The 20562-nt window shown below is 51.9% G+C and overlaps 9 protein-coding genes across 9 annotated transcripts; 4 read left to right on the top strand and 5 right to left on the bottom strand.

Annotated features, from left to right (window-relative positions):
* Positions 1-1326: 1326 nt before the first annotated feature.
* On the top strand, positions 1327-1801 carry J4E85_000686 (uncharacterized protein; the record flags this gene model as incomplete). The annotated part of the gene is made up of 2 exons (XM_051464976.1): positions 1327-1584; positions 1652-1801. The coding sequence occupies 2 exons, from the start codon at positions 1327-1329 to the stop codon at positions 1799-1801; spliced, it is 408 nt and encodes a 135-aa protein (XP_051331497.1).
* A 1259-nt stretch (positions 1802-3060) lies between these two features.
* J4E85_000685 (uncharacterized protein) lies at positions 3061-4010 on the bottom strand (the record flags this gene model as incomplete). Its single annotated transcript, XM_051464975.1, has 4 exons — positions 3061-3149; positions 3206-3728; positions 3784-3922; positions 3982-4010. 4 exons carry the CDS (start codon positions 4008-4010, stop codon positions 3061-3063), a joined length of 780 nt encoding a protein of 259 aa, XP_051331496.1.
* Positions 4011-4388: 378 nt separating this feature from the next.
* J4E85_000684 (uncharacterized protein) lies at positions 4389-5565 on the bottom strand (the record flags this gene model as incomplete). The annotated part of the gene is made up of 3 exons (XM_051464974.1): positions 4389-4872; positions 4929-5063; positions 5114-5565. The coding sequence occupies 3 exons, from the start codon at positions 5563-5565 to the stop codon at positions 4389-4391; spliced, it is 1071 nt and encodes a 356-aa protein (XP_051331495.1).
* A 2277-nt stretch (positions 5566-7842) lies between these two features.
* On the top strand, positions 7843-8629 carry J4E85_000683 (uncharacterized protein; the record flags this gene model as incomplete). The annotated part of the gene is made up of 3 exons (XM_051464973.1): positions 7843-7916; positions 7959-7998; positions 8045-8629. The coding sequence occupies 3 exons, from the start codon at positions 7843-7845 to the stop codon at positions 8627-8629; spliced, it is 699 nt and encodes a 232-aa protein (XP_051331494.1).
* A 68-nt stretch (positions 8630-8697) lies between these two features.
* J4E85_000682 (uncharacterized protein) lies at positions 8698-10351 on the bottom strand (the record flags this gene model as incomplete). Its single annotated transcript, XM_051464972.1, has 2 exons — positions 8698-10174; positions 10245-10351. 2 exons carry the CDS (start codon positions 10349-10351, stop codon positions 8698-8700), a joined length of 1584 nt encoding a protein of 527 aa, XP_051331493.1.
* A 581-nt stretch (positions 10352-10932) lies between these two features.
* On the bottom strand, positions 10933-11841 carry J4E85_000681 (uncharacterized protein; the record flags this gene model as incomplete). The annotated part of the gene is made up of 2 exons (XM_051464971.1): positions 10933-11573; positions 11625-11841. 2 exons carry the CDS (start codon positions 11839-11841, stop codon positions 10933-10935), a joined length of 858 nt encoding a protein of 285 aa, XP_051331492.1.
* Positions 11842-13476: 1635 nt separating this feature from the next.
* Positions 13477-14361, top strand: J4E85_000680 (uncharacterized protein; the record flags this gene model as incomplete). The annotated part of the gene is made up of 2 exons (XM_051464970.1): positions 13477-13908; positions 14098-14361. 2 exons carry the CDS (start codon positions 13477-13479, stop codon positions 14359-14361), a joined length of 696 nt encoding a protein of 231 aa, XP_051331491.1.
* A 56-nt stretch (positions 14362-14417) lies between these two features.
* J4E85_000679 (uncharacterized protein) lies at positions 14418-15785 on the bottom strand (the record flags this gene model as incomplete). Its single annotated transcript, XM_051464969.1, has 1 exon — positions 14418-15785. The coding sequence occupies one exon, from the start codon at positions 15783-15785 to the stop codon at positions 14418-14420; it is 1368 nt and encodes a 455-aa protein (XP_051331490.1).
* Positions 15786-16403: 618 nt separating this feature from the next.
* Positions 16404-20504, top strand: J4E85_000678 (uncharacterized protein; the record flags this gene model as incomplete). The annotated part of the gene is made up of 5 exons (XM_051464968.1): positions 16404-16950; positions 16998-17447; positions 17499-17618; positions 17668-19499; positions 19545-20504. The coding sequence occupies 5 exons, from the start codon at positions 16404-16406 to the stop codon at positions 20502-20504; spliced, it is 3909 nt and encodes a 1302-aa protein (XP_051331489.1).
* Between the last annotated feature and the right edge of the window lie 58 nt (positions 20505-20562).

The raw sequence follows: 20562 nt of genomic DNA, 5'->3' as shown, positions 1-20562 counted from the left end.
CGTTGCGACTTGGCTGCATGCTTACATCTGCGAGATCTACCGAAACCAACCAGCGCTTTTTGAAGTCATAGACATACCACATCGCGCGATGTCATCTTCACCGCTGCGAAAACGATGCGAAAGATCTTGGACACAGATACTCAGGTCCCAGGTCATCCGGGGTCGGTCTTCTTGTCGCGCGATGTTGGAGCGCGGTATTTGATCATAAAGAAAATGTATATGGCTATGATGCATGAGCCGTATTACAATTGATATACTGTTTCTGATGTTTCCTGGAAAGGGTGTCTTGCGCAAGTCGAGTGAAGTTGGCCGAACGGAATGTAGTTGCCGAGGTACAGCAGGAGGAAAGTTCAGATGACGGTGGTAACATTGTAGACGCCCGCAATCGATGGTTTTCGACAAGTTGCCTAATTTGGATGACGCCAAGCAAGGCGCACCAACATCCAACCCTTCTGGAAACGATGATTAACCAACGCATACCTAGCGAGGAAACCGTACATCAACCACTGACCCGACACACAATGCAGCCTCCAAGAATTGTATCTGCGCTTCGACGGGTTCCCGACCCTTGTTTTCCGGAGAACCGCCGATGATAAACTTCCCTAGCGGGTCACGTCAAACACGCGTCCCTGTCTCGCGACGTGTCAGCATTCTCCTCCACCGCTGTGAATCACGAATATCATCACGTCTTCCATCCTCTTCAATCTTCCAGGTTGCCCGAAGTCATCCGCGCTTGTGTGCTCTTCACCTATCGCCGTCCTACACCTCTGACCTCTTCGCTAACGCGCCGCGCCGATGGACGATGATGTAGTCATGTCTTGGGATGGCCCGAATCAGGCTGCCCCCAATCTTACCACGTTGCCCACTGAACTACTCGATAAAATCTTTGGACATCTTCGGCCAAACATTCGGCTTTCCAATCTGCCGAGACGTTGTGACCAGAGCTGGCTGGAACACAACGACGACGACCGTGCGAAGAGAAAGGGCTTACATAGTCTTTGCCAGACGACAAAAAGGCTCAGAAAGAGTGCGACACCTCTGCTCTACACAGATATACATGTCGTTGGCTGGAGAAAAGAGAAAAAGATGAGGCAAGCGTTTGGGCCTGAAGCACCCTTTGAGTTCTCAATGGACGAACAGGGCATCGTTCGCCAATTGACGAGACTCCTCCGAACGTTTAAAGAGCGATCAGAATTGGCCAAATACGTTCAAGTCATCCGTTGTAATCAACCGCTAGCCCGAAGAACCAAGGAAGATGGCCTTGATGAACAACACGATGATATGGTGCTAGCGATAGAGGAAGCAATTGATGAAGGCCTGCCAACCATGGTGCAAGGTCTATTCAATCCTATTGTGGCAGGCATTTGGGAACGCGAATTTAAGGGGGCCCCAGAGAAAGCGCAGATGACGCTCTTGCTTTGGTTGAGTCCGAACGTATCAGAGCTGACTCTCGGTACCTACAACGGCTCTCTGAGCAGAATTCTTGGTCTTGAACTTGGATCAAGCAGGCCCAGTCAATTTGTAAAACTTACTACGATCAACGTCATCACAGACAGTTTCATTATGAATGATGATCATAACGGAGTACGCTGTTTATATCCGGAACCGGAGTCATACGATGATTGCATTGCGACCTTTCGGTATCTTCCAGCTTTGGAACACTATCGTCACCGCGAACCGTACGATATACAACGCGCTCTTCTCGGCCTCGAGGCTATACGGCTTCCTTTCGAAGGAGATGGGCTCCGAAATCTTAGCACTCTTCATCTCGTTGACTGCCATCTATCGATGCAACAGATAATCATGACCGTAGGATCGTGCTACCGACTACGGGAGTTTCGTTTCGAACTGGGTTTTCTATCAAGCTATGACGAACCTGACGACACTGAACTTTTTTTGGACTGCGGCGGTATCTGCGAAGCGCTTCTTCAGAGCAAGGATACGCTGCGATATCTTTCGCTCTCCCCAATTGACGCCAGGTCCAGCGACCAAAGCTGTTCCACTCTCGCAGTTGGTACTCTTAACAAGTTCACGAAGCTACAAACTCTGTTAGTGCCCGCTATGATTCTCACAGAAACGCCTATAACGATAACCTACACCTCGGAAGAAGCTCACTGGGATCCGACTCTGGACTACCAGCTTCGAGTAGTTGAAAGCTTACCCACTTCGATTACCTTGTTGGCACTCAGCAACGACCAACTCTCGAGTCCTCATGATGGCAGTTGGCACCTAGAAGTCGCGGACAAGGCCAATCGACAGCTGGCCAAGGGGATCGGGAGGTTGCCCAACCTTCGAGCAGTATATCTTCTACATGGAGCGCCACATGGAATTGTGTATATCCCGGACCTTTGGGATGCCTGTCTGCAAAATGATATTGAATACGTGGTAGAGGCCGGCCTGGAGTTTGACTCGATTCTCCTCAAGCATTATGAGATGAACACTTAGTATGGGAATGTAAATATTGTTATTCCGCCGACACATGTACTGCCTTTTCTCTTTCTCTATGTTATAAAAGGGTCGTGTTCGTCAATGTATTTACTATACTGACAGTGCGTGCTGTACTCGTCTTGCGTGATGCTCGCCGTCACAGCCGTTTGTCTTATCAAGACCAAACAGTAGCTCCGTCGACGGTGTGTAATGCCCCCAACGGTCTGGTGACAGAGGAATGCAATATACCACTTCATGTAAATTTTCGTCTAATAAACATTGCTGAGAAAGGTTTCCGTTGGCAACGACATCCTAAGTCAAATTGAAACAGCATTTGGTCACTTGTTCCAGGCCGTTCTGTTAGAAGAAAGATGAATCTTCCCAGCAGCAGTAGCTGAAGCCTCAGCCGCAACAGTTCCGATCACTACTGATCGATTTTACGCAGGCAACTCGATGGACCGTATTTGTGTTGTTCCTAGAGATGCAAGGATAGCCACGTATTGTACAGGTGCAGAAAGACAATGTATTCGACCTGATTTATGTATCTTTACCAGAGCAAGTAACATCCCTGTGCGTGAATTCGCTCTATCCACAATGGACGCTGTATGGGAAGACACTAGTGAAGCTTTGGTATTACTTGTCTGCTCTCCCTCGTGAGGTTTTTAGGCTCATCATTGCTCCCATGCCACCTGCAGAGCCTTGCTCGTCGTCACTAGTTGTTACTATGTGTTGGGAAGAATGTTTCTATTGCCGCACTTGGGACAAAAGAAGGTTGTACAGCCTGCCTTACGCATAGCTTCAACGTGCACAGCTTGCATCTTGCAAGGGATGCAGATAGCGAGAGCCGCTCGATCAAGTGTTTTCGTTCGCTGAGAGTGTAGCGCAGCATCTGCGGCGAAGGTGGGATATACCAGTAGCAGCTGCTCGAATACCTTCGTCGGAACAAGGTCTTTGTGCTTGTCGAAGACAACTGAAGTTACGAGACGTCCCATGGCCCCGTCGACGTTGACTTCGGTACCGTAGTGAGCGTGGATTGCAGTGGTGAGCATGTCTTGATCTTTGACAGCTTCCATAAGTACAGCCTTCACGTCTTCTGCAGCGGGCTTGTAGAGCTTAGCGATATCGTACTTGTCAGCGATAGCGTGCACGTCGATTGGAACCAGTACGCGCTTGTTCTTGTCGTCGCCTGCAAGTTTTGCGATCTCGTCCTTGTTGTACGCGCCCGTGTAGATGAATTTGAGGACAAACTCAAAGTGTTCGGGATCGTCTTCGTGTAATTCCATGATGGCTTCCGATGACTCCTGCAAAGTGTCAGCGTTTATCCCGTGACCTGCGTTCAGACTTTTGTTGACCCACCTTGAAGTTACCGGTGAAGGCATTCAGAAAGTAATCGGACTCTTGACATAGCACAGCTTTATGCGCGTAGTACTCGCGTGTGTGGCCGTTATATGTCTGTTTGATCTTGACGTCGGAAAGGACGGGGTTGTTGAAGAGCCTGGGTTCGCATCAGCATGTAGCATCAATGAGCTGGCATGGTTGGCTTCTGCGACTTACCTAGTACACGATCGCTTTGAGTCAGACATTCTGAGAACGTTGTGACTGGTAAGTTTCGCAGTGAGATGGTGCAGTATCGATCCTCGGAGAAGTGAGGTTGGTGCCACCCGCCTGCCCAAGTGGGCAGCAAATAAGTTCGCCGCTTTTGCGCTTGTCCGAATCGGGGTAGAAGAGTTTATCGCGGTGTGAACGCGCTAGGCAACCGCGGATGGCGAACGCAACGAAACATGTAGAATTGAGAAAGGAGAAGAGGATAAGAAAGCTTTCAAGAAAGAGTATAGGTAGCCACGACCGAATCCACTAGGCCAGCTGATAGCTTCTCTTATCGACAGGATCAATCTTCGAAGCTAACATCTACAGGTTGTCTTTCATATTCTAGGTACGCTACTAGTATATCCACAGCAGGCTCACAAGTCGTCAATGAGCGGGCTAAGGCCCTGCGCGGTACCAATCCTCACCTCATAAAAGTCCCTCCGCCTCTCAACGTGACCACGGTCTGCCATGAACTCAGCAAACGCAGGCGCATCTGTACCGGGCTGCTGCAGGATCGTCTCGGCGCCTTCTGGTGCTGGGATATCCTCGCGGACACTCCAGCCACGGCTAGATTGGTTCTCGTCGCTGAGCATGAAGCTGTGGAGCAGCTTTGCGCCTTCAGGGTGGGGTGCTTTCTTCAGGATTGCGCCGGTCTGAGCCCAAGAGACAAATTTGGCGTCGCTGGGGAGCGCGTACTTGACTGGTGGTCGGTCTGCGAATGAGTAACCCGAGCTAAAGGTCACCGCGCTGCTGCTGTTGGCAGCCTTGATGAGTGTGCCAGGCGTTGCCGTACCGCGCACCCAGCGGGGGTTGTTGGCGAGCAGGGCGTTGAACCATTCCTCACCGAGCTCTTCGATGCTGCGCAAGTCGTTAGCTAATGATCAGGCATATGAGGACGGGAGGGGAGAACGTACATTAGTTCGAACTGGTACAAGACGGCATCATCGTCATTAGGGTAGGTCAGAACGATCTTGTCCTTGTATTCGGGCTTCGTGAAGTCTTGGTACGAAGTCGGCATTGTGCTCGTCTTGTTCATGTTTGCAGAGATACTGTTGCTGATTAGCGTATGTAAGTCGAGGCATTACCAGAAATAGCATACCCCCAATCAAAGATAAGCAGTCCACTGTAAGCCGCTTCGGCGTCCTTGAACACAGGATAGATCTTGTCGAAGTTCAATGGTGCGTAGTTCATCAAAGCGCCTTGCTTCTTCCATCGTGGGTAGTCGTGAAGCGTCTGCAGGATGATGCTGTCGACGTAAACATTGTCGGCAGCCAGTTGTGCGTCAAGGTTGACATCATGGTACTTCGACAGGTCGACGGTGACATTGAGTGTCATGTTAGGAAATCGTGCCTCAAAGGCACTCTTCAGACTGTTCTGCTGAGTCTTCTCATCGCCGCCATGCCAAAGAGTGACAACGCCACCTTCTGCCAAAGCTGCCTGGTAGATTTCATCGAGGCTGCGCGTCTCTCGCTCCAAGTTTGTGGTGTTTGGCAAAGAAGCTGCCCAAGAAATCCCGGCAAAAAGTGCCAAGCTAGAGTATTCGAAGCGCATCGTGGCTGATTTCGGTCGGCTGGCTGTGATAGAGGCGCAGTTGTTTTATGAGCCATCGAGGTGTTGCACATCTTATATCGGCGACTACTCATCACAGACCCACGCGCTACAGATGCTATCGCGACAGATTGATTACGATCATTGCTTCCACTTCCGATTCCGACTCGGGCCTTTAGAACCTGTTTAGCGGACCAGAAGGAGGCTGAGACTTCACTGAAGTTACGCGGCCTCCAGATACAATGGACGACGTTGTACTAGAGGATCAAGCCTCACGCTTCCAATGGTGTCAGGAGCTGCAAGCACCCGAAAGTAAGACGGTTGGCACGCGTAGTCTTCTTGATGCAGCATCTCCAGGAAAGTGTTGCGAAATCGACACTTTTGTTTGGCAGGGACCGTGCGGGTGTTGTGGGACTGAGTACGAACGTGCTCCCAATCCGTATGGTCTACGGCCGTATCAGAAGGAAGCTTTATCGCGTCGATTCAGGGCTTCCAAGAATGAGAGGGCGAGTGGGCCTCGTAGAAGGAGAAGACGGGTAAACTTCGGGTTGAAACAGGTCAACGGTGGTCATGATTGAGTGCTGAGCTGACACGGGAGCGGCTCTAATTCAGGAGAAATGTGGGCGGGGCACAGACTTGGTGATGGAGAGGGCTGGTCACGTGGACGCTTCGCTTGTTCCGGTAAGGCGCGTCCCCCCTTATCGCAAGCCCCCGGCAATCGGCACCGTCATCCAGGCCTTCGCCCTGGACGCGTGAAGGTATGCCGTCGCAACAAACATCACCGCCATCGCTAGCGGAATCCAAGAATGGACCGAGGCCTGCGAACTACACCCGATGGACAATGATACAGAAAGTTCTCCGCAGGAGCCGCCTGCCAAAAAGCAACGAACACTAGCTTGCCAGCGATGTCGCTATCGGAAACAGAAGTGCGAAGACAGCCGCCCGTGCCAGAATTGTGTCAAAGGGGCCGAAGAATGCCTTCCTACGCAGCCAGCGCCTCGGCCGCATGCTGAGAGCGAATATGTGCGCATTCTGGAAGAGCGTGTTGCTGAGCTTGAGGCTCGAGACCCGCAGCAGAGCCTTGATCATCTAGCAAGAACCCAGAACAGGCCAGATCACGACATAGATGACACGTCCCCAGCGAGCAGTGGGTTACCGGGTGATGGGATCACAGGGGGAGCAGTTGCTCATTCGATTCAACAAACCCTGCCGCCGCGGCGGTCATCTATGCTTTCCGGCTCATCTTCGGGTTATGCAATAGCTTCGGGCACAGATGATGAGCCCGACTTGAATCATCTCATCTTTGGGCTTATCGCATCACCTTCAGCGCAGTTTCCAGCTCACGATGCTTCTCGTACCCCAACAGCCGCACGACCAGCACAGGTCGAAGTGCATAGCGCGCACACATTGTTGACCAGCATCTCTCCGGAACCCGAAGAATCATTGCTCAACGCATATCGCGAACGCGCTCAAGCCCAGTATCCCTTTTTCCACTGGGACACCTTCCTCACATGGCATTCGGAGTGGAAGCACTGTTTGTCCCGTGACCTTGAAGAACGAGCATGGCAAGGGTTCTTCATCAATCTTGTGTACGCGACAGCTTTAGTACTGTTGCGTCAACCTTATGCGGCAATGCTCAATGCTCGAGAATTTTACGATAGTGGTATCGCACTCTTGCCGGCTGTGCTACGTCAACCGGATAGAATCCTCCAGGTGCAGGCATATCTACTGCTGTCCGTGCATGCACTACACCAGAGCTCTACTGAGCGCATCATTTCTCTCGCGTCCACAGCGATACGACAATGTGTCCTGCAACAATTACACCTCGGCGAGACGGAACCACCATCAACCGACGTTCACGCACGACTGGTAATTCAAGTTCGACGGCGATGCTTTTGGTGCGCGTACCTTCTTGATCGGCTGGTCATGTCATCCTTCGATCTTCCTCCGTCTGTGCCGGACTATATGATTACCGTAAGGCCTTTCGCTAACATCGAGGATCATGACCTGTTAGGAGCCGCTGCCATCACACCGCCTAATCATGATTTGACTGACTCTGAGAATTACACATGTAACTCCTCGGCGCTTCATATATTGCAGTGCAGGCGCATACAATCCGAAATAAGCGCCGTTACGCTTCGATGGGATTACCAAGCTCAATTTGAGAATAGTTCAGACTGGCGGATAAGAATACTTGCGGAACTGGAGAACTTCAAATCTAGGGTACAAAACTTTTCAGATCCACAGTCAAAAGGTTATACATCACAACGGTGGCAAGCGATGATCTATCACTATACGTTGCTCATGCTTTATCGACCGACAAAAGCCAACGTGATCGGATCTGCCGGCGATTGGTCGGTTCAAGCCAGCAGCCAGGCTTGCTTAATGTTTCGTAGGACTCAGATCGATCGTCAAATCGCTCAGCCATGGCTTGCAGTAAGCATTTCCGTGCACTCGATGACGCATGCGCTGACCCTAGCAGCTCCTCGTACAATTCCAGTCTGGTATCACACTCCTGTACTGCTTCTGGGCTACCCCGCCGGAACACAGAACCGACAATTACTACTCTCTCGATATCTCTGACGCGCTCCGCGCCTGCTCCAACATTCTAGCGATAATGGCAGACAGGTGGGCGAAGGCAGAATGCCTGCGAGACGTCTTCGAGCTACTGGCGCGCGAAATCCCGCTGGTTGACCGACCCAACAAACCACCGACTCGGCTGTCAGAGAAAACCGTTACGGCAATCCGAGAGCACCTTCCGCAGGTTCGCGCGCTAGTAGTGCATCGTCCGGTGTTGCGCATGATCGATGAGATGATAAATGAAGACTTCCCTCGCTCTGCGCAACCTTCCCAGCTACCAACGATTCGTGGCATGCTTGCTCCGAATCACCAGGAACCTGAGGAAGACTTCAACAATCAGCTACAGCAGATCAACGGAAACTTCCAGATGCCATTTGCCATGCAGCAGCCATTTGAGTACGGAAATGCAGATTCTGGGCTTGAGGATATGGCTGTCGACTGCCTGCTCTCGTTTCCTGGTGTGTTTGATTTCGAGGGCTGGACATGACAAGTCGACGAAAAGAGATGTCATTGGGACTAGTGTACTCATATTGTACGCTACCAACCACTTTACAATCACGCTGTTTTGCCTTTGTCTACGATGGACTCTCCTGCGACAGTCTCGAAGAATGCATCCGCCAAATATCCACCGCAGTAACTCAACTTCTCAAACCCATCAGTCATAGGTTTTGAGCTAAGAGCTGGGCCTTGCACCGACTTCAAGTAGCCAGCGATACCTTGGTCCTGCCACATCTTCGCAAATTGCTCCGTCACCATGTTCAGACCTTGCAGACTCCAGATCGGCTGGACCTGCCACACGATGCCTAGCTTGGCAAGATCGAGATGAAGATTCTTGACCTGGTCATCACTGAAACCGGCTTTCGTAAAGTCGTAGTCACCGGTGTAGCCAAAGGCAAAGAGCCGTTCTGGATACACTTTGCGAACTTCGGCGTGGAACTCGACGATGTCGTCCCAGTTCGGAGAGTCCATACGCGCCCAGGTCACGTCTCCGAGTGGCGCAGCGGCGATGGCACGCTCGACGATACCCTTGACACAGCTCTTGATCATGTACTGTCCCATTGCTGATCGCGATAGTTCCCAGTCGAAGAACACATCCTGTTTTACCGTCTTACTTGCAATGCCGCGACGGTCTGATAGAGAAGCAACCTGGCGTTTCGAAAGCTCCGCCTTGTAAGCGGCAAACTCTTCTTTCGCCGCAACAGCTTCGACAGCCTCATCGAAAGTCTTGATCCCCGCTTTTGCCTTCCACTCGTCCCGCGCAGCCTTCAAATCTTGCCCCTTCATCTGCGCAGCCGCAAGACACTTTTGTAACGGCTCTACTGTCGTTGTCGCCCCCTGCACATACTCGTGATCGCGCTCGTCGACAACACTGGTGATGAACTCGGCATGGTCCGTGTCGCACCGGCACAACAGTAGCGTCTCCGCGCCCATGACATCAAATTGCATCCGCACAGCTGTCAAACGATCCAGATACTCTTGAGTCGGCACAATCGTACGCCCTTGGCCGACTGTAAACTTTTTCATCCCGATCGCAAGGTCGTCAATATGTATCATCGCGACACCAGCGTCCACGAATTCTCGCGCCATCTTCATCGTACTAGTCAGGCTACCGAAGCCCATGTCGCCATCCGCGACGATTGGCGCCATGTAGTCCCAGTTCTCCAGCTCTTCACGCTTCTCAATCGGATGTCGTAACCGGTACTGTCGCTGACGCTGGTCATGCCAAAGCTGGCTTTTGAAGATCTTGGAGACGACCTTTGGCACGGTGTCCCAAGGGTAGTCGGCGTGGTCCATTCCGGGGAGTGCGACTTCCGAAAACCCGCATAGAGCACCGGACACGTAGACAGTCTGCTGATGTTTGGCCATCTGCGAGACTGCAACCGGGTCGGTCGTGCCAAATGTCAACTCGCATGTGCCGGCTTTGTTGTGTGCATTGAGTTGTTCCCAGAGCTTGATGGCCTGGATCGAGGAGGCTTCCGAGGGAGCGGGGATGGAAGTACGAAGCGCGGCTATAGTGCTTGCAGTGTATGGTCTGGCAACGAGGTCAGCTGAAATCTGTCACGAAGCAGATCTACTGCTTGAGATATGTCGGGGAAACATACCGCTTCAAATGCGACTGCCTTGCAGAGCTCCATTGCTTTTCGATGGCAGCTACATCAGCTTCGAAAGCCTTCTGCTCATCTTGAACGGATATGTCGAGTTTTGGCATGATACTGGATGTAGAATAGGTTATTCGTATGGTCGTGTAGCAATTCAGCTCGCAGATTTGTGTATCTCAATCAACGAGGTGCCTCTGATCATTTATCAATAAGAAGCATTCTTCATGTCGCAGTGACCCTAGCTTGACACGCGAGACGCGAAGCTAGTATTGTCAGCCGGCAAATACAGGGTCTCTACTTTCTCCACTACAAGGAGGCGTGGAGCCCTCGTTCAGTTCGCACTCTCGCACTTGCAAGTCCGACAGAGTCCGCTATCGGAAGACAAGCGAACGTTAGGACGGGTCCACTTTTGCGGTGCGGAGGCGCACACCTGATCGCTTTGCGACTTCCAATTGTCATGCACTCTGCGTGACATGTTCAGGGTCTTTACTCGAATGTGTATCACTCAAGATTTGGTTATGTGTATCAATCAAGATTTAGTCATGTGTGGCATCTACTGAAGAGCACGTGCCGGACCAATGAGGAAATAAGTCACAGATATGGCAATATGTTCGTGACGAATCTGTTCATTTGTGTAGAACCTGTGGTAACTACAAACTTCATATCAAACTGCTCCCAGCCTGTGTGACATTCACCAGACGTATCGAAAGTGCACATTTTGCTTATCGGTCAAGTCGCGGAAATCAGTATCTGCATGCACCCTTCCACCCTTATCAGAGTCAATGCGGTCCCGCCTGCGGTTCTCATACCAGCAGTACGTTGCATACATGGCGATGGTGATCATCGACAAGACGTAGCTTCCCAGCACAGCACCCATGCCAAGCGGATATAGCGGTGCCTGGTCGGCCTTGAAGAACTGGGGCGCGATGATGTTGCTGATACAGTATGCGATAAAGACGAGCGCATTGACGGTAACTTTCTTCGTGTGGCCTGCGGTGTTTGCCGTGTTGATACCGAGGGCGACGATGTAGGGGCCAAGGTAGAAGTATGAGCAGTACAACGCTGCGAGTCGCCCATTGTAGTTGTCCAGCGGCAGAACGTACAAGAAGACTGCTGAGATCATGCCGACGATGATACCAAACATGACCCATGCCGTTCGCAGCTGTTTTGCTGGAAAGTACTTCGCAGTCAGAAATACTCCGCCATTGCAAACGTAGGACGCAACAGTCTGCAAGATACCCGTAGGCATTGTGAGGAGGGTCGAACGCTGAGACGTGTAGCCGAGACCTTTGATGATAAGAGGCGTGAAGTTCGTCAAACCTCCGTTCGGGACTAGGCGATGTTAGTCCACACTCGGAATGATGGCACATCAAGTTTACTTACTACTGATCCAAATGTGGAAGAAGAACATCAGCCACGTCTTGGGGTCGAGAAACGCTTCAATCATCTGGTCCTTCTTGAACGTTTTGTTCTCCACTCCCGTCTGGTCTTGCCGGATCTTGTCAATTACGATTGCCTTTTGTCGCTCGCTGACGAACTTTGCCTTGACAGGATTGCCAGGCAAGAAGATACCAATTACGCAAGCCCATACGATGGTCATTGCGCCTGTGATCCAGAACATAGCGCGCCATTGATGTTCGCCAGCTAGAAATCCAATACCGTATCCGATTGGGCCAGTGAAGCACACAGAAAGACCCGTATACATCAAGCCGGTTCGAAGAGGTTGCTCACGTCGAGGGTACCACATGCTGATGATAAGGAAATTGCCGGGTACGATAGGAGCTTCGAGAGCTCCAAGAAGGACACGGAGTGCGATTAGTGTAGGAAAGTTGTTGGCGAAACCCGTCGCGATGAGAATGCAGCCCCAGAGCAGTTGGACGACAAACATCAATTTGGCGATCGGAAAGCGCTGAAGGAGGCTGCCACTCGGTAGGCACCAGAACAGATAACCAAACTACACGCATTGTCAGCCCCCCAGAAGCGATGGTGGGTAGGGTTACTTACGTAGAATGCACTACCAACCCAGCTGTATCTATCTCCAGTCAAGCCAGTATCAGCTCGGAAGCCGTACAAGGCCGCTGTAGCTGTCGTCACTTTGTCCATAGCGCCCAGCGTGATGTTGACTGATGTGTCTATTAGCGAGCGCTTCTCGTTATCTCGATTTACAAGCACTCACACCAGAGCAAAGGCACAAGACGCAGGTCTAGCTTCCATCGCAAGCGTGTCGCTTCTTTTCTTGTATACGCATTCTGCCCGGTGAGATGATGAGCATAGGCAGCCGCCACATCAACGTTGGCTGAGGAAACTTCTCCCATCTTGACGGAATGTGTGTCCTCGATGTCGGCGGACGACATGACTTTGCTGTCGTCTGGCATGGTAGCGATGAGTGGGGTGAGGATGGAGATGCAAAAAGAACCTCCCAATGGGTGTCTCGAACGCCTGATTAGATGCGTATCTTATACAAGACCAAGACAAAGAATCATATCAGTAATACCTATCTTGATAACTGGTTGAGTGTCGCTATCTCTAGCTAGACAGCGGCTGGACGGGATATGGAACGTCAGAGTCCAGCTCGATAGGACTAAGATTGTGTCCTTGACTCGTGAACGTTGTCATTCTCCGCATTCTGGCGACGGCAACGATCAACCGGTTCGCATACCCATGTTCGCTGCCTAGCGTCGAGGGACAAAGAGATGGTTCTTCGGACTCTCATGTCCGATGGTGGCACGGTGGGTCACGACCAATAGTGGACTGTCAGGCCCTCACACCACGCCACGATAGTGCTAGTATGGGTCCTGATACCCGACCGCTAGGATCCGTCTGTATAGACGACATGCGCCATGGGAAAACGGGCGATAGGGCTTGCTCGAGGGTTGCTGCGCGTACGGATATGGCGTCCTGCCGCGGCGCCAATTGTCCGTCACATTTCGTACGCAGAGTGTTGTGATCATCGCGCATCGCGTAAAAAATGCTTACAACGATTGTGAGAACGTCGTCGCGGTGGTTGATCGAATATCGAAGTGGGCGAGGTCAGTGGCCTTGCGTGGTTGGAGACGTGGCAAATCGCGAGATAGTCGCGACAAACGTCAACCGCTTATCGGCGGCCATCACGTGCATCGCCGAATGCGGGCATCCCGAAAGCGACATCCATAGAAGACAGCTACATTGCTTTAAAAAAACGTTATTCAGGAAGGATACATCAAACCAAAAGCTCTCTCACTCAATTCGTGCAACCATGGCACGAAATCTACGCATTTGCATGCTTAATGCCGATGCACCGGTGCCTGTTGTTGCCGCCGAGCGCGCCCCCACCTATGGGCGTATCTTCCACCAACTTCTTTCCTCCGCAGCTGCCAACACAAAGTCACCAGGCGCGCCCTTGAGCACTGCCATTAAGATCACATCTACGGACTTCGACGTGACGAGAAACGAATATCCCAGCTCGATAGCAGAGTTCGACGCTATCATCATCTCTGGCTCCGCTAACTCGGCCTACGATGAGCTGCCCTGGATACGCAAACTCGCAAGATGGACGAAAGAGATATATGAGAAAGAGCCCAGGGTGAAGATCTTCGGCAGCTGCTTCGGCCACCAATTGGTGTGTCAAGCTCTACTAGGAGATTATGGTGTGAAGGTGGAGAAGCATCCGGAAGGCTGGGAACTAGGGGTAAAAGAGATCTTACTAAATCGGCAATTCTACCATGCATTTGTTGAAAATAGGGAGGGAAAAGACGGTATGGATGTCAAAAGGATGAGGTTGCAATTCGTGCATCACGACCACGTGGTTGTTCCAGATGTAGAAGCGCTGCCGGGCTCATGGACAACGCTGGGAAGAACTCAGCATTGCGCTAATCAGGGCATGTACGAACCTGGTCGTGTTCTCACGTTCCAGGGTCACTTCGAGTTCGATCGTTTCATCAACAGTGAGACAATCAAGTACTTCTTCCCGAATTGGCAGCCCAAGGTCTTGGCAGAGACGCTTGATGCTATCGATGCGGATGACGATTCTGTAGCAGCAGCTGGAGTAGTTCTGAAGTTCTTCTTGGACGACAGTGCTAGAAAGCATGGTCAGTCACATGCTGTCGTTGGGGGTCTACTCACGCCACCATCAAGAGAATGAGCTTGCACTTTCACAACCGATCCGATATGTATCAACTACATATTGTAGATTTAGACCTACTTACTACCTTCCTTGATCAACGCACTTAATCTCTTAATGCCCTCAAGAATCTCTACTTCCGTATGCCATGCCCATGATAAACGTATACCATTTCCATAGCCCTTTGCCGCACGAACGGCGGATGTAGGGTCCCCTTGCACTTGCATCATATCGCCATATGCAAACTTTACATTATATCGTTCGAGGCCTCTGGCAGCCAAATCGGCACCCTTTCCAGCCAGACCTTCTGGTAGCAGCAGCCAAATGAAGTAGCCTCCAGCTTGCGCAGAAGACTCCTCAGGACTAGTGTCTGCGCCGCTCGCTCGGTCAGAGATCTCATTGTACGGCTTCCCGGTAGAGATAGTGACACCGAGTGGTACCAGAAAGTTTTCTATTCCTTCCAGCATAGCATAATAGCGAGCCCGAAATGTCGGAAGAACTTTGGTTTCAAGATGCTTGCGCAACAACCCAGACTCAAGCACCTCATGGACGAATGAAGCAGCCATGTGTGCGGGACAGCCTCCAGATCTGGTCGCGCCCACTTGCGACAGTGCAAGCGTGAACGCAGGGGTCGCCTCTGCCCAGCCTACTCGTACACCCGGTGCTATGATCTTCGAGAACGAACCATTGCTCATAGCATTACCCCATTCGTCTTTTGGGCCTCCTTCAAGTGTGCGATCGATATCGACAATTCGTGGAGGTACATCACCGAGGCTCTCATAGCTACCACCTTTGTCCGCTGGCCAGCGTAGTATGTCATACACATCGTCGGTGACTACAAGGGCGTCAAATTCTCTTGCTAAGCGAATGAGTTGCTGCCTTCGCCCAAGCGACATGGTCTTCGCGCTTGGGTTTGAGAACGTCGGCACGCAGTAGATGACATGCCGATAAAGCTTCTTATATCTTTCACCCGTCTTTCGCGTTGATGGAGCGGGTGTTGTCGATTTATCTGCGTCCGCGAGACTTCGTCGTAGGAAGTCCACATCCAGCCCTTCATCGTCTTCCGGCACACCCTTCATCATCCCCTGGAACCCGTTGTCCATGAAAATTGGACAGGCCAAAAAGTAGCATGGTTCAACCATCCATATGTTGCGTGTATAGCCTGGCTCGGTGAAGCGTGCAAGGACGTTATCCAAGTTTCCCGACGCTCCATTCGTAACACAGATGCGGTGGGACGAAAGTTCCGAACCGCGTCCGTACGTAGAAGTGAGCCATGCTGCGATGCTGCGTCGAAGTGGTTCGTAGCCAGCATCTGGGCCGTAGATGAGTGAGGCTGCGGTTTTTGCTTGCGAGTTAAGTACGCTTGTCGCACTGTCGAGAAGTTGAGCCGATGGGAAGAGTGACGGCGACGGCCACCCCAATTGCAGATTGATGCTTTCGGTCATATTGGTAGGATCCAGATGCGACAACGATGGTGTTCTTACAGGCAGATCACGGCGACGCTGCCATGAACAGCAGCAGTCGAATCATTTTGCGACCTCGGCATGCGCGCTGCAAACCCATGCTCATGCTCATAATCGCATAGCCACTCAGCATATGGTGGAGAGTGTGGTATCGACCCCTGCCATTCTTTCGGACTCTGGCCCCCGATGGAGAGGAACGTCGGAACTTCGAAGGATTCACTGAGGGGTTCATTCGCGCCGCGCTAGTGAAGTATTAGCGTGTTTCCTGGGAAGGGATCGGCAATCGCGCGTCATCCTCATCCTGCCGGAATGCGCAGCAACTCCACCCTCAACGCGACGCGATAGGCATTACAAACCCGCGCTGCCATGCCTTCGGAACGATATGCCCTGCGGCATCGGTGTCGTTACAGCCAATGGCGCGTGACGAAACAGCTGACCAGGCGTTGCCTGTTTGGCGTGTTCATACCTTGATCTATCCTCTGGCACGAGGGTGGTCTACTTCAATTCCCAGTAATTGTAGGTCAAATAGGAGCTTTTGGCTGTCGGAGACCGCGGTTCACTTTTTCCTCGATTCATTCCCCTCTCAATCTCCCACCAAACATGCCGTTCGTTGAGCAGCCGCTGCAGGGTGCAGGCATCCGCATCGCTATAGATCGCGGCGGTACCTTCACAGACTGCTTAGGTATTATACCAGGGAAACCAGATGTACTCGTCAAACTTTTGAGTAACGATCCAACGAACTATGCCGATGCACCCACAGAGGGTATCCGCAGGATACTCGAGCAGGCCTTGAACGTATCCTTACCACGCGGCGGCAAGATTGACACCAGCAACATCGAATCGATCAAGATGGGAACTACGGTCGCGACAAACGCTTTGCTGGAACGTAACTCCACAAAATGCGCGTTGGTCGTCACCAAAGGTTTCAGAGATCTACTACGCATAGGTGATCAGACCAGACCGAAGCTGTTTGATCTCAACATCCGGAGGCCTGAGACCTTGTTCGACGATGTACTAGAGATTGACGAGCGCGTCACACTCCACGATTCGACCGAGGACAAGTCAACACTACGAGACCCTGACCGCAACTCCTATAACCTGGAAAGGGGGGTGGGCGGCGAAGCCATTCGCGTTTTGCGACCAATTGGTTAGTATCTTGACGTGGAAGTGACTTCCTCGCTGACACTTCAGTAGACAGCACACACGCCCGTGAAGGTCTCCAGGCCCTATTCGACAAGGGCGTGCGGTCCTTGGCGATAACGCTTATCAACAGCTATACTTTCCCGAACCACGAGCTTCAAGTTGCCGATATCGCCAGAGACATCGGCTTCACGCAGATATCAGTCTCATCACAGATCTTCCCCATGATCAGAGCCATTTCGAGAGGCTACTCAGCAACAGCAGACGCGTACCTTACGCCTTTGACGCGCAATTACATCGACGGCTTTCGTGAAGGCTTCGTAGGCGGCCTGGAAGATACCAAGGGTGCTCGTTGCGAGTTCATGCAAAGTGATGGAGGACTAGTGGGGTGGCAGCACTTCAGTGGTCTCAAAGCTATCCTGTCAGGTCCGGCTGGAGGTGTTGTCGGATTCAGCAAGACATGTTTTGATGTACAGCGGAGGAAGCCAGTGATAGGATTCGACAGTAAGTCTAAAGCTCGCGAAACATGTCGGAAGTATACTGACAATTACGCAGTGGGCGGAACCAGCACTGATGTTTCGCGGTATGCGGGAACACTGGAGCACACCTTTGAGTCGATCACGGCTGGTGTGACGATTCAATCTCCACAGCTAGAGATCGACACTGTTGCTGCCGGTGAGTAGCACTCGAATCAATGGATCTGGATAATTACTAAAGTTTCTAGGCGGTGGAAGCATACTTTCCTATCGCAACGGTCTCTTCCTCGCAGGCCCCGAATCAGCAAGCGCCCATCCAGGCCCTGCAGCATACCGAAAAGGTGGACCTCTGACGGTTACAGATGCAAATCTTGTCTTGGGACGTTTGCAGGCTGAGTACTTTCCAAAGATCTTCGGCAAGCACGAGAATGAACCTCTGGACTATGAAGGCGCAAAGCGAGCCTTTGAAGAGTTACTCGTTACGGTCAACGCGGACCTGTCACAGACTAGCGGAAAGACGAAGACTGTCGAAGAGCTTGCTCTCGGCTTTTTGGAAGTTGCGAATGAGACAATGTGTCGGCCCATACGCTCTCTCACTGAAGCCAAGGGGCACCGAACCTCTGATCACGATCTTGCGGTTTTCGGTGGTGCAGGCGGACAAGCTGCCTGCGCTATTGCTGCTAACTTGGGCATCGACCGCATTTTGGTTCACCGCTACTCTTCTATCTTGTCAGCATATGGCATGGCATTGGCAGACGTCGTTCGCGATGTTCAAGAGCCCTGCTCAGTATTGCTGAAGTCCTCTTTCGGTGAACTTGACGAAAGGCTGTCGTCGCTCGAGAAGAATGCAGCGGAACAACTGGCCAACGACGGGTTCTCCGGCCAAACAATCGGTTTCGAGCACTTTCTCAACCTCCGCTACGAAGGGTCTGACACAACCTTCATGGTTTCGCGCCCTGATCAAGGAACGTGGGACGACGCGTTTGTAGCTGAACACAAGCGCCAATTCTCTTTCATCATGCCCGGACGCGATATCCTCGTTGAGAACGTGCGAGTCCGAGCGACAGCCCGGAGCCCATCGGTCGAACCCGAGTTCAACCTCGATCAACAGCTCACCGACTGCTCCCCATCCGCCGTGTCGACAAAGAAGATCTCAGATCATGTTTCTGTCTTCTTCGAAAATGGCTGGACTACTTCTCCTCTGTATCACTTGACAAAATTGGCAAAGGGTGATACCATCGATGGACCTGCCATCATTCTGGACAACACACAGACCATCGTGGTTGCACCGAACTCCAAGGCAACTATCCTAGATCGCCATGTCATGATCGAACTCGACCGAACGACTACCCTACCAGGCAATGAAGCTGCAGCACCTCGGACTGTTGATCCAGTCGAGCTTTCTGTGATGGCTCATCGCTTCATGAGTATCGCTGAGCAAATGGGCCTCGCATTACAGAAGACGAGTGTTTCGGTCAACATCAAGGAACGTCTCGACTTCAGCTGCGCGCTCTTCAGTCCTGAAGGTCGTCTTGTAGCCAATGCACCTCATGTACCAGTCCACCTCGGCTCGATGGAGCAGGCAGTTATGTACCAGCACAACAAGTACCTAGGCCAACTACGACCAGGCGACGTCATCGTCGCTAACCATCCCATATCCGGCGGTACGCATCTTCCGGACATAACATGCGTGACGCCTGTCTTTGACGATGCAGGCAAGACCATCATCTTCTACACCGCTTCAAGAGGCCATCACCAAGAGATCGGTGGAATACTCCCGGGCTCAATGCCAGCCGGCAGCGTCGAATTGCACGAGGAGGGTGCTATGATCGTGTCAGAATACCTCGTTCGCGATGGAGTCTTCGACGAAGAACTAGTCACGAGGGTACTACTCCACGACCCTGCCCAATACCCCAGATGCTTAGGAACACGCAAGCTCGCCGATAACATCAACGACCTTAAAGCACAAGTATCCGCGAACGCGAAAGGCGCAGCGCTCGTGGCTGACCTTATCGCTGAGCGAGGTCTCTTAACCGTACATCTGAACATGCATGCAATCACCGCCAACGCTGAGTCTTGTGTACGCGAATTTATGAAACGTACATATTAACAAACTGGCGGCAAGCCTCTTGTCGCACTTGACTTCATGGACGACGGCACCCCTATTAAGCTTGCCATAACTATCAACCCAGACAACGGGGCTGCGCACTTCGATTTCACCGGTACAGGCGAGGAAGGGTACCACAGTTTCAACGCCCCACAAGCCATCGCCAGGTCGGCCACACTCTACGTCCTCCGCTGCCTCATCAACCAAGACATCCCGCTCAACGAAGGCTGCCTCCGCCCCCTCACCTTCACAATCCCAGAAGGAAGTATCTTAAACCCTTCACCATATGCCGCAGTATGTGCAGGAAACCCCATCACATCCCAACGCGTCACCGACGTTGTTATCCGCGCATTCGAAGCCTGTGCCGCAAGCCAAGGTGACTGCAACGTCTTCTCCTTCGGTATAAACGGCGACTGCGACGACAGCGGCACACCCATCCCCAACTCTGGTTTCGGCTTCGGAGAAACGATATGTGGAGGCAGCGGCGCAGGACCCGGTTGGCACGGTACTTCAGGCGTACACATCCACATGACGAATACGCGTATCACGGATCTAGAGCTACTGGAGAAGCGTTACCCTGTGCTTCTTCGCGAGTTCAGCATACGTGATGGGTCGGGTGGACAGGGGCGGTGGAATGGTGGGAACGGGATTCGGCGCGTCTATGAGTTTTACCGCGATATGAATGCTTCGATTGTTAGTGAGAGGCGGGTTACTAGGCCGTATGGTATGCTTGGGGGTGGGGATGGGAGTAGTGGGGTAAATTACATTGTCAAGAAGGTTGGAGGGCGGTGGTGTAGATTGGGTGGACGAAAGGACTTTTCTGTGCAGAAAGGGGATTGCTTTGTTATTGATACACCTGGTGGAGGTGGATGGGGAATGAGGGATGAGGAGACGGATCAAGTGCAGACTGCACAAAAGTCGGCGGTGGAACGGAGGTTTGTTAGCCAGTTTCAGTTGGCGCAGGAAGCCAGCAACTAGACTTGCCAGATCTTATCTCCAGAAATTCATCGACGACAATTACATAGCTCCATTGCAT

The sequence above is a fragment of the Alternaria conjuncta genome, assembly GCF_024043145.1.
Source record: "Alternaria conjuncta strain BMP 0040 chromosome Unknown scaffold_1, whole genome shotgun sequence".
NCBI classification, from domain to species: domain Eukaryota; kingdom Fungi; phylum Ascomycota; class Dothideomycetes; order Pleosporales; family Pleosporaceae; genus Alternaria; species Alternaria conjuncta.
The sequence above is the reverse complement of the archived record's forward strand: the minus strand, read 5'-3'. Positions and strand labels throughout refer to the sequence as shown.